Here is a 13695-nt window from a genome sequence, read left to right as displayed (position 1 = left end):
TTAGACGATTGCATCGGACAGTATATTCCGATGGTTTAATTTAATCTATACTGTGAACGTTAATGTATTTATGACGTATAGAAAATATATTACATATAATGGTTTATTTGTAAACTATTATCATTCAACATTCCCCGTTTTATTAATAAAAGTGTACGTCATATATTGGAAGGATGCCTTAAATTATTCTTTATGACACGTATTCTTTATCCGTTTGCCAAACTTTCGCAACGATCAGCAGATAACCACGATATTTTACCGATCCTCCATAACCAGCCCCGTCATCTTATCGTACCTTTCCTTGAATTGCACCGATGCACTCGGCATCGAGTTATGCACCGTCAGCAATGGCTCGTATTTCACGAGGACCCTCGCTAAATTTTCTATAAATCGTCGTTTCTACCCCCGAAGAATTATCGAGTCGATATTATGCTGAAATCACAATCGATTTCACAGACATTTGTCGTACGTTATGAAAGATCAATAAACCAAACATTTATTATTAACCAAACCCATTGAGTAAAATAAAATATTTCTACCTATTAAAATCAGTAAACGCTAAATTCTAATTAACTACCTCCTATAAATGTTGGATTAAACTTTGTTTGTGCAAGAGTTAAATAATCTCGACCCGGTGAACAAAGCGCGAGAGAGAGAAGGAGGTACCATCGATTCGGGCAACGTTAATTCTGCCAGATTAATTTCAACATGGGCGGTGCCATAGTTACGAGAAGAATCCCCATGGTGAAAAGGAAGTATAGTTTCGTCTCCCGCTGCTCTTGGCAGGGTTTGCCAGCGATATAGCGCATAAATCGCTAACGACGTGCACTTTGTTACAAAAGCGCGGCACCTAGTACCGCCACCCCCGTGCACCACCACCATGGCCATCGCGGCGCGACTTGATTTATCGCTCGAACGTGGACAATGCGAGAAATATTCTGGCCTGTTCGCTTCGTAAATCACGATTCTTCGGCAGTCCATAGAGCGAGGAGGAGGCGCGCGATTCCTCGCTTCGCTTCGGCTGCAATATCACGCGAGCTTCTGGCAAATGTACACGTTTCGAAGCATAGATAGACGGGAAGGGTAAAAGAGAGGAACAGGGGATGGAAGGAGAGAATGGATTGAGATACGTCGCGAATCCTATGAATCATTGCAATCGCGTTTGCGAATTTTCTCTTCTCTGATTGGATCAATGTTTCTTCGTGAAAATGATTATTCCTTGTTGAACATAGAGAGATCTTTGGATATACGATATTCTAATGAAACGGAAACATAATTTGAACTTGATCGATTAAGTTGAATTACTTATTTATAATAATTTGGAAACAAATGTTGCAATAAATTTAGAAAGTCATAGTTTCAAATTTAAATATTTGTGGGTGTCATATAGCAGTTTTATGATAGATTTCGTGAACCAGATGTCACATGAAACCGTGGAATATATCTAAGGAAAAGTTAATATAACTCGACAGCTAATATAACTCGGTCTGTTCCTTGCGATTAAAGTCCGCAAAATGTATTCGTGGAGAAGAGAGAGAGAGAGCACGTGAGATATAGTCGAATCGAGATCCCTTTCAGAGTACATAAATCATTGAAGTCCTGTTCGTATTCTACAGCTCTTCGAATACCCACATTATTTAACGTTATATCAATGCCATTATTCAACATTTGATATGGTTATGAATCATGAAAAAAAGGAGATATGTATTTTGATCTTCTCATTATTTACCTTTGTCCTCATTTTCACTGTCACATCCATATCTTTATCAAAATATTTTAAAAATCAAACTTTTCGTATAATTTAACTTGCAACCAAGAATTGACTATTTTAAATTTATATAAACACTTAATATTGTCTTTTACATAGCTAATAAAACAAGAGATTTTTAAAATACTGAGACTTATTAATCGGAGTCGATATATTGATTACTGATAAACTGTTAGGTTTTACCGTATGAAATACCGATATTTAATTAGTTGATGAGTGATTGAAAGAATTTAGTCTATTTAAAAGTGTTAAACTTTTTGTCAATGGAATTTATAATTTAACACAAAGCAGATAATTAATTATTAAATGAAACTTATTACTCTGATTTAAAGAGAATGGCGATTTCAAGCAATACTAAATAATTTTACTAAGACTTACCAGTCGTTCTTTTCTGTATAATCTTCTCCTCGATGAGTGCTCTCACGCTGACAGAAGCAGTTTGTAATGGTGGCCCAACAACCTCTTTCTTTTCACTCTTTTTGTTCTCAGCGTCCTGAAACAAACATGACAATGTCAACAAATTTATTTACCGCTATGAAGAGGAGTATGAAATTTCAACAGTTGTATAAATGAAAATAAAATCCTGTCGTGCATTAATATTCCCAAAATTTTCGTTAAAATAAATTTTACATCCCCATAACGTTTACCCTATCCATTACGAACTACTCCGTTAATCGGAAACGCATCTCGATACTTCGATCGAACCAGCCTAGATTAGTGGTCCCGATGAAACGAAGGGTTAATTGTGCCAGTCCTTCGGACGCCAGGGTGATTAACATACGTCCACGTCGGACGTGCATATATCTTCGTCCCCTTTCGCAAGCGAGTTCCCTTCGAGGGAAACATATATCACCATAACGCGATACGTAACTGGCCATCGTCATCTTGATGATACCTCAATGGTAGAAGATCATGGTAGTTCAGGTAATCACTGATCACCATCGCACCCTTCAATTTCCGATACGTAACGACGAGTATTATAAAATTTTTTTTCAAATTTATCACAAGATGTCGAGTGTTAAAAGACAAGCTTCAATATTGATTATATGAAATTTCAAATTCGTTATTTCACCAATTATTATGAATGGCTGATTATTCACTACTCATAAATGAGTACTGGTAATGGTACTATTCACTGTACATTTATGGTAATTGATTAAATGACGAATGATTTATTAGAAGATAGCATCACCACCATCATTTTAAAATCGTTGGTTAAATAACGTACTTGAAATTTCATAGAATTAATATTTAACTGAACCGATCAATATCGAATACACATTATAATAAATTTTAATATTTAGTAGAAATATTTATAGTTACCTCGAAAAATTATTACCATTACCTCTAATTTTATATTCACCGAATATCCCAGAAACCTCAACGTTAACAAAAACAAAAGTGCATTACCCTTTATCCAACGAATCAGCGAAAGAATCCAAAGGAAGCGAGTAAAAGAAACAAAAACGGAAATTCAATAGAAACAAAAGGGATAGAATGGTGGGCGACCAGACCGGGGTCATTTTCGTTCAACTTTCTGCTGTTTATCTTTCAAAGGCGATCAAGCGAATTCTGTTTGTTCGAGGATTTAACCTTTAATTGCCTAACGGTCCACCGGAAGGCAACGTTTTCAACGAACAGATTCGCGCGAAAAATATTCACCATCGCTGGGAGCAGACAGTTTTGCATTACTCGAAAGTGTCCACGAATCCCTTAATCCATTTTCCCCGCGTGACGTCAACTAACAAAACCTTAAAACCTTCTCTCGTCAGACAATTTTCATAGGAAAAATTCAGACGCATCTGGCGGTTTCACGAGAAAAGAAAAGGTAATACCGAGTTGTGTTCTTTCGGTCTCTTTTGATTTTCGACCTATGGGAACACGCGTTAATCTGGCTATACCTCGATGAAAAACCATCCGAAATTTCTCGATAATCCTTGAAAAAAAAATAACAAAAACTTGCGGGAAAAAAACATTGCTTTGTACAATAAAATAACGGGTGTATCGTTGCCAGTAGTATAGCCGAGTATAGTTCGGACGCTGTTATAAAGAAGACATTTTTAAAAAGTTGCAATGTTTGTTTAAGAATTCTTCTTAACGTTATCCTCCTTTAGTTTTTAACCTTACGAAGTATTCACTAATGGCATAACGTTTAACTCAGAATTCATGTAAAAAATATTTGAACCTTATCCTTCGCTCTTGAACACCATGAAACGTTCGTTTGCGTGTCCCCGAACGCAGCGGCGTTCCAACCAGCAGAATCGCGGACATAAAGGAGGCCGCTGCTAGCATGAATATGAATGTATGTACACAGATGAAAATGAATGGATCTGGACGCAGTCGCATGAACGGGAAGCTGGACGGTGAAACCGGATGCGCGTAGTCCAGACGAGGTGAAAACTCGGCTGCCGCTCGAAACGGGAGCAGGAACGTTGAAAACCCAGCCGGTAACCGGGTTCAGATTCAATCTACATAATGGAGAAAGCTCGAGACAATGTTTGCACGAGCCTCTCCTACCGTGCCTGGCTCTCCGAATCTTTCCGTCTCTGCCACAAATTGCCAGCCAGATCCGATGGAATGCAGAGAGCTTGTTAATGGGTTCATTTCGATTCGATCATCGCCTTACCTTTCCATCCACCCTCGTTTTCCTCTTTCCTCGATCGACTCGTTTTTAACTTCTGCCCTCTCTACGCGAGTCCAGCGAAACGAGAGAAGTTGTTGGCGATTGTTACCGGTGAAATTGATCGTTAATTTTGGAAATCAAACGTGTACCTTCCCATTTCAGAAACTGATCTCTATGGATTTGAATATCATCCCTAATTAGCAACAATCTTCAATCATGTCATTGTTAAATCACGAGTGAAACAGATTCAACCTAACGCGAACTATTTATTCATTCGACTCCCTTTCCATTATCCAATGGATACAAGATCTCAGATATTATTCAAAAATCGAAGATATTGAACTGTACGAGTTCTCGCTTCGCTCGTTCAATCTCGGCCGTATCTAGATCGCGAGGAACAGGCTTGAAGAGAAGAAACTTTTCTCGAGAATCTCTTTCAGCACTTTCCTATAAACGACACTGGCGTTCGTTAAGACATTTTTAATCAGCGAGCAAAGAGAGTTCCGTAGGCGACAGAAGGAAGGGAAGCTGATTCAGAGAAGTTGGACGAAGAAGATGGGAGAATCGCTGATCTTTCCATTCCGACGACTGCGACAGCCAGAGTCTTCCTTGACCTTATTAAGAGTCTCTCTGTTCGGACTTTCCACTCACGGAAGCGAAGAAAAGAAGTGAGCTGAAGTCGAGCTGATCCTTTCCAGAGATTCCATCTCTGATTTCTTTTCGCCTATCCTTTTCTCCTTTTTTTTTCACGTCGACAGGACGATTGTCCTGTCGAGATGCAACTAGATGAGAAACGAACACGACGGACTGCAAACGTGATTTCATTGAGCTGATGTTTACGATGATTTAGTGTAAACGTGTTGTCATTGAAATCAAATTATACTGCTACCACGTTATTTAAAATCGTTAGGAATTGTATTTTAGTAATGTTTTTAAGATACTTTTGTTTGAAATATCACGCACTCTAACAAGTACAAATTTTTTGTTGCCAATATTCACCCTTAATCCTTGAACAGTAGTTCCTAAAACGTATCGACTTCATTGCATCAAATAAAATCAGCAGGAAAGTGTTGAAAAACTCGAGTCTAAATTATCCTCTCATGAAACCCGATTTCCACGAAATCGTCGGTTGATTACATTTTCACCAACGAGATTTTCACGAAATCACCGACTGATTACACCGGAAGCGGCCCTCGCGAGGTTTCTACGATTGCGAATTCATATGGTAATGTGTCTAAACCTCGCTCGTCGACGTAGCCTTTGGTAAACTTCGTGAAATTCTTCTCGAAAATTTAATTCTGCTCGTGGTTTGTAGCCTGCTTCGTGGAAGAGGTAAGCAAAAGCAGGATTACGTATAATTTTTTAGCATCACGATGGAAATAAACAAGCGACTGGGACAAGTGACCGAAATCTATCCACTTTAATTTTTTTTCACAATCTTAATTAAGGAGTTTAAGTTTTAGATTATATCGAACTTACCTTTTTAAAGTAACCGCCATGTAATCTCATGTGACCATTGAGAGCTGGTATATTTTTGAATTTCCGATGGCACAAATTGCACTCGACCGGTTTAGGTTCGGTCTGTGATTTATTTGCTGCTGTTACAGCGCTAGGGGAGGCCGAATTTCCTGGTGAAGGACTACTTTTCCCCACATTTCCACCTCCTGGTGAGTTAGCCTGTTGTTGTTGCTGCTGATGTTGCTGTTGAGGCTGTTGTTGTTGCTGCTGCTGGACCTGCTGCTGGGCTTGTTGCTGTTGTTGCTGAAACAAAAAATAGAAAGTTTCGTCATTCACTTATATTTTCACGATTAATTATTTCAGGACGCCATTGTAGCAATTAAGGGTTGAAGAAGTTTATTAGAACTGTAAGAAATTAATTAAAAGTTGAATTATGGTTTAAGTATTTATATCTTCAAATGGAGTTTATGCTAAAAAATGAGTAATATTTAATTCAGAATACAAAGCAACACCTCCGTTAACAAAGGCTCGAAGAGTGAAGTATTCTTTTCACACCTCTGCCGGACAATTAATGGAAACATCTTACGATTCGAGTACCCTTTTCCCTGGAACCTTGAAGAATCAAATGCTTTCAAAGTTATCATTACCATAAAATTCAATATTCAATTGAAGTCTCTTCGATCGATTGTTGTCACAGGACCCCTTATCTTGCGTTCTTTACATAAATCTTCATACACCACGTTTCATGATTCCTATACCGTTTCTAATGTTTCATGGATTTTCATCTCTTGCAAAGGTCCAAAAGAAACACTCAAAATAAGCATGGAAAATAATCTACTTGAAATTCATGCTTTCATCGTTCTGTTATTCTTTTCGGGAGTGCTGAATTAATGAAAGTCTTGCTTGAACGAAAGGGTGAAATTTAGTTTCTGGATTGAAAGCAAGCTTTGTCGAAGATAAAATGTACTTATCTTTAAAATAATAGGTCTAAGCACCCTTATTTGTTAAATTATCATTACGATCAATAAAATCTTAGATATCTGTATTTCGAAAAGAAAAAAGTCACAACTATGGTTTTATTTTACAAACACATTTTCGGTTGAATATTCAGCGAAACACTTCAATTACGGGATTTTCAGTTGAAAAACATAAAACAGCCGCTATGATTGGGTTCCGATCAGACAGAAGCCCGTGCTAGCCGCTCAAACGAAAATTAATCTTCATTTAATTTCACTGTAATTCCGGGACGCGCTAATTCACGTCACGTCGGATTGAATTTGGGAATTTTCGAAATCCGCGATCGATTTTATTTCCCGAAGAGACAGAAACAACGAGCGAATTTTGTGAAATCGAATATCAAAGACTCGGTTCTCTGAAATGGAATCGAATCGCGTTTGTCTGTCATGTGAGAGAATAAAATCTGTAATTTAATCGATAATTTATATCAAGTATCTTTTTTTAATTTATCCGAGAATTGATACGTGCTACTGATTAATAAAAACCAGTAAATTCCAAGGAAATTACTCAATATATCAGAGTTTAAATTTAATGTTAAATTCCTTTATATTTTTATTTTAGAAATTTTATATTATTATATTAAATATTATTTTTAAAATATACGAAGGCCTTTCATTCAGAAATTTATCTGGTTAATTTTAATCACAGCATCGAGGTACACGTTTCGTAGGTCTGACTGAGTTATGATCGACTGCACTACTGCCGGCCAAAGGCTAAGTAGAACAGCTACGTAGATAGTCAGACGTTGGTGATGTGAATTTTTAAAAAATTCACGCGCTCTTTTTTAAAATTTTTAAATTTCAACTTTTCACTTGCTACCTTACTAAATTACAATGAGATTTTTTAAAACCTCTTTTCCCCTTCGATTATTCGTTGAGCTAAAGAGGTTTAAAGCTGTAAAGGAAGGAGAACTGAGAAGAATCCCAGTGTTAGAGATAGTGGATTGCTCACGAGGGTCGCTCCGAGATTGAACCACTATCTTGGCTGTTGCTGGCATGTATGATTAAATTAGAACAATGCTGGCATAACTTCTACTACCCGTTTATTCCTCCAAGTACTCCCTGCCAGTTTACCACTTACTAGATGCTAGCAGTTTAGAAACTCCCGTCCCTTCTCTACTACTTGTACTCTCCCTACTCTTCTTTCTCCCATGTTGTCCTGACTCTTAAACAATCTAATATCTCAATCTCCTAATCTGATTATTCAACAACTGATAAATTTCGAACTACTCCTTTCTAACAAGTACAATTGCACTTAGAATTAACTGTATATCAATAATATATTTTTATACATTTATAAAATCTCAAAATATCACGTTAGTGAAATATAAATTAAAATTTCAGTCGCCCTGTAAATTATGCATCCTCGAACTACACGGATTTGATCGTAGCCTACAGTTTTCTTGGGCAACGAAACGGCTGGCACACTCCCCATAGATGCGATGACCCTTTTAATACACCCTAACGCGTGCCAGCCGCCAGCTTGTCCCAACAGCCAGGTATATAATTGAAAAAGTAATACGAAGTCCCGCAACGCGGCCAGTTCCTTAGCTACACTAACTTTAAAACCTACTTTGACTTCCAGCGAGTCAAGCTTTCACGAAATTTTCATGAAACCAACTCCTTCCTAAGGAAAACTTACCAGAGAAGTTGCTAAATGTAATAATAATTTTAAATCGTTAGATTTAAATACTGAAATTTGAATCATAAAAATTTAATTTACTATCCAAAAAGTTAATAAAAGAAGGTTCTAATCGGGGTAAAAATGTTTAGTAAACATTTAGTTTATCATCGAAAATATTAAAATAAGAAGCAAAGTATAAAGGATAACCTGAAACTTCACCCAGTCCCGTTTGGTGAAACTCAATTTTTTAATCGTCCATTGAAAAGTAGGTAACAGAGGCCGAGACAGGGAAATCCGACGTTTACCGGTAAATGCGACACGGTATTTTCCGTGGTCGTGAAAAACCGAATCGTAGGAGAAGGTCCGTTCGAGCAGAGAGCCGGGTAATTAGGTTTCGTCCCTCGTCGCCCGGATTTCCTTTGTTACATTAGCCACTCCTCCCCCTCTGGCCGGGTTCCGAGGGCACGTTAATCTTTAACGAGCCGAGGCTGTAGCAAGAAAGAGGAGCGAAAGAGAAGAGGCTTTGTAATCGAATCCTTCCAGCTCCGTTTTCGGTCGCGGTGATTCGGTTTATGCGTGCTCAAAGATAGAGCAAGGGTTGAAAAGAATTTTATCGCGCCAACTACCCTCGATTGAATTGGACCCATTAAACCCGTGTGTGCTTATATGTGCACTTTTAAATCTCATATAATAACCGTGTTAACGATAATCATTAGTTCAATTAAATATTATTATTTTTAAGAAAATTAACAATTAACAAATAACGAATTTAAATTCTTCACAAAGACAGGATGTTAACGCAAAAATAATTTTCACTGTAATGACAAATAGACTGTGTAATAATTACCCAATCTATAATCATCTGAAAAGTATAACGGAGTAATTAGTAAAAATTTCATCAAAATCGACCCGGTAATTTTTTCAAATCACCCAATGCAAATAATTAAACTCACAAATTCTTGCTGCTTCTGTAACAGGACAGATTAGAAGTCATGAATAACAAAAATTCAGCTTCTATATTTCGGTTCCACCCTCCGTCGCAGCCCTAGTCCAATCATAGCCACATTCTCTCGCTGGCAAACGACCCTCAGCATTAATTTCATCGTTCCTTCGACGTGGCACGCCACCTTACATCGGCGCATCTCTGTGTACGGGAATTTATGTGCGCGTCGAAGTCAAGGGGGGATTGGGAACGAGGAAAAGGGGGTGGTTGGATAGGGAGGAACGACGGTGCCAGTAATGGAAACAGAATGGGATAATTCCGCGAACCGCGGACGGACGCGGTAATTGCGAATAATTGCATTGTCTTCGAGTCGTTCGTCTCTCCTTCTACGCCCCATCCTCTCCTCTGCTCATCCGCCACCCTCACTCTGCTCGCCGCGCCGTGCAGAGTCCGTTTCCACCCGCGAGCCTCGCTGAATTGCTTCGCTACGAATTGAGAGTCGGTCGGTGGAAACTCTCGTACCGATTAGGATATCCCGTCCCTCGGTTCTGCCTCTTTCTGTCCGGCGGGGTCCGGTTTCGAATTACGTTCGAACGAGGGGACACGGAGTGTCTGCTGCCTTCTGAATCTGATCTCATCGGGTGTAATTAATTTTTGCAGACGGAGATTGCTACGCTGGACAACGTACATACTCTCCCTGGATTGTTTCGGTAAACCGGACTCGAGGAATTTTCTGTTTGGTATGCAATCTTTGGACGGTTGTTTGAGAGCGAATTTATTTTTGGGAATAAATTTTATGAAATTCTTTAATTCGGAAATTTTAATGTCTAATTAATACAAGTGCAGTACGTCTCGGTTATGATTGACTTAATCACTGCCAGATATGCAAAGAACAAAGAATCGTAATTTCTAAGAAAATTTTTCTTCAATGTAAGTAAACGTTAATAATCGTTGGTGATACGTAGCTCATTCCCGTGTCGTTGTTGCTTTATCTCCGTAGTTTACGTCGACTTCGCAACGAGTGCTCTTCAGGACGAGAGCCGACACGTCGATGGAGCTTGAGCCCGTGTTGATGTAACTCGTGGGAGGAGAGGAAGGAACGAAAGGAAAAGTGAGGCATTGAAAAGTGAAACAAGCATCGCGTCGAGCTAATTACCATTATCTTCCCGTTGTTTCCGTTGGTGGAATAACTAACGACTCTTCCTATAAAACGGTAACTCGTATCTCACACGAGTGACATTTAGTAGATACGCTGAGTTTCAAACATGAATTCTAATCATGAACAACTTTCCACGCTTTTCAATTCGTGAATTTGAAAATGGTATAGTAACAGAAAATCAATTTTCTATTACAATTATTACCACGTTAATCAAGCTTTAAATTTTTTAACTACTCTACATCGAACTGTTAATTATTCATTCAGAATAATAAAGTGGAGCAGTATATACCCTTTTTGGTAGACCCTCGGCAAACGCTCATTTATTTGATAGAATCCAGAGGCCCAGACTCAGACCGGTAGAGCAGGAATATATCTTGATCCAGTCCGACACGATGATTCATCGCGGGGGTCAAGAAGGGCTCGGGTGCTAACTCGGAGAAGTAAACACGACCTCGGCGAACATTATCGGTCCACGGTGACAAATCCACCGGCAGACACACGGCACTCTCTGCTTTTCCCGTGGCGCAATGCTCGAGACGCGACGGTATTCCTGTAGTTCAGCCAGCACATAAATTCCTCGAACACATGGCGCCTGAGCTTATGAACAATAACCACGGGTTGGCTGGTCTGGCTGGCTTCTCCACCTCCCATGACTGTCGACGTTGATGCCAGAGGCACGTTAGCCGACCTCTCCTAGTCGGTAATTACGCCAGACCCATAAACATTCGGCTCACGGTTCAATCTCACCCGGAAGACAAGGGGGACACACAAGTGCCAGGCGTGGCTTCCTGGCACATGCCTCTACGTCGTCTCGGATCATCTGCATAACGTTTTCTGCATCCGAGTGCCGGCTCGTGGATTTAAACCGGCTTATTATGACACCGATGCATTCCCCTTTCTCTAACTGGCCGATCTACGATCGCTAGAGAATTTAAGATGAGTCCTATCTGATTTGCTAGAAGAGGTGGAGCATTGTTAACTCGAATGATTTATATTTATGAAAATTTTGTAGAAAATTCATTAACCTTTCAATTCCTGACTCAATATAGTTGTCATAAAGAATCAAAAATTATTAACAGGTAATCTTGCTCTTTAGCCGGTGAAATCGCGTTACGTCGACGATAAATATGCCGAGGATCATAAATATTCGGTTCACGGTTTAATCTTGCCGACGAGGCACGAGTGCCAAACGTAGCCTCGGTAGCAGATGTCCCTTATTTGACCGAGCACCCCGATCATCTGCATAATGTTCCTTGGCAGAAGTAAACGATCCCAAGATTAGGTCAGGAGTTCTCTCCAAACTCCCTTCTATTCTCTTCTTCTTTTTCTCGTAATGTTCTGTTCGCGACACGTCACGTGCAGCTTGTTCTTTAAATCACCGATTGTCTCGTAGATCCAGGACCAATGGGGGGATCCGTCCGGGTGTCTTGAGAACTGCACGAACATAAATTCCCATTGTTCTCGCTTCAACTCGAAATCCCCCGATTTAATTCAACGCGATCCGTCCATGTGATTATACCGCTTGTCAAGATAAATTGATATGCTTCTTCATAAATTTTCATTTCTTACTCTATGCGACACCATTTTTTCCGTTACTCCTTGATTATAGTAAAAGAAACATTGATGGTTTGTAATTTGGGCGATTCTGAACAACATTTTCCTTTACCAAAATCCTCGTTAAGGCTTAGTTAAGGCAAAATTAAAAATTCTAATGCAATTTATTCGATTCGTCGTTTTGACTTATGGATCCTTTGTTCAGAATCCTCTTCAACAGACAATCGATTACAAAGAAAAAACGTAAATTTTCACGTGTCGATGATAAAAATTAAATTCTAAAACAAAAGCATAGAAAAGAGAAATACACCGTTCGTTGGATTTTGTAATTACAGACTATACTCGATAACGGCGCTGACCCATTTCAGCGACCATTACCATTGCGTCGATATTTACCGTTCATTTGATCGCGTCACGCGCCGTTTACAAAGCGAACGAAATTTCGTTAAACGCTTAAATTCGATTATTCGAAATTTCGCTACGTTTCCACGGGCTGGAAAACGCGGCCTGGCAGGGGATGGTTGGACGTCGAGTCGGCGACAGCCGGGGAAATGCGTGAAAAACGCGAAGAGTTTCGCTGACGTTCGAATAATGCGAGCCGTATGACGCGGAATATAAAATGGGTCGCCGCACTTGAATCCTTTTCGCCGAGCGGTACACGATTTATAGAACCCCTATTTTGACAAGGGAGGAAAATGCACGCACAAAAGAGCCGCCTTCGGGAATATTTGATATACGGTGAAAATACAGGTTTCTCGTGTGCATCGAATCACAGGAAAAATATGTAATTTCGCAGAAAGCTTTCATCTTTATTTCCCCGCATCCTTTCGATGCCTTTTCCACATATATTTCGACAAATTTTCAAAGTGTTAATAACAGTGTCTCGAGTCATTACTCGATATTTACCATGTATAGAAAGAGAAGAACTTTCCCACCAACAAACACCAACAATTCTGCTGATATTAACAATTTGTTAACTTTCCACTCGAAGTACTAAATACAAGCCTGACGTAGAATAAACGACGTGGTGGTAACGAAATGATCGGAAGATCGTTCGATATTTGAAACAACTAGCAATGAATAGCGACAGGAAACTAGGCGATAACTTGCTAATGAGCAGCATATATCACTTTTCCGATACTGCAACGAATGCACAACGTTGGGCGTTGAATGGTTCGAATTGCAATGTGGAAATGCTGAATCGTCCCCGGGAAGCAATGTACTGTGAACCGTCCTGTAAATCACAACATAGTCTTGGGCAAGGAAGTTGGTTGTTGGCCTGGCGTGTTTGATGGATAATGGAAAACATTAATCTTCGCTAGAAACATTCGTTACTTTCGCGTTCTGTCGGCAGAGAGCTTCGATATATCATTTTTTTATACGATGCTTTAAATTTTCGCTTCAATTAATTTTAATAAAAAATGGTCATTATAGACGTTCTATGTATATATATCTGTATCTATAGGACAATTCGTAATAAATAGTGATTTTCTTTTTTTAATTACTAAAAGCGACTACGAAAATGGCTACTATTATAATATTGTATCTAT

General features: G+C 39.2%; 1 protein-coding gene across 3 annotated transcripts in view; it reads right to left on the bottom strand.

Moving 5' to 3' along the window:
• LOC114882871 overlaps window positions 1–13695 on the bottom strand; it is a 241669-nt gene that overhangs the window by 21233 nt on the left and 206741 nt on the right. For all 3 annotated transcript variants that reach the window (XM_029200001.2, XM_029200002.2, XM_029200003.2), the window contains 2 exons: window positions 5871–6152; window positions 2147–2261 (listed from right to left, as the gene is read on the bottom strand). In XM_029200001.2, the coding sequence (XP_029055834.2) occupies window positions 2147–2261; window positions 5871–6152 (397 nt within the window). The remainder of the gene's footprint in view (window positions 1–2146; window positions 2262–5870; window positions 6153–13695) is intronic.

This window comes from Osmia bicornis, chromosome 15 (genome assembly GCF_907164935.1).
Source record: "Osmia bicornis bicornis chromosome 15, iOsmBic2.1, whole genome shotgun sequence".
Classification (NCBI taxonomy): domain Eukaryota; kingdom Metazoa; phylum Arthropoda; class Insecta; order Hymenoptera; family Megachilidae; genus Osmia; species Osmia bicornis.
Note: the sequence above shows the minus strand (reverse complement) of the source record. Positions and strands in the feature narration are given on the sequence as shown.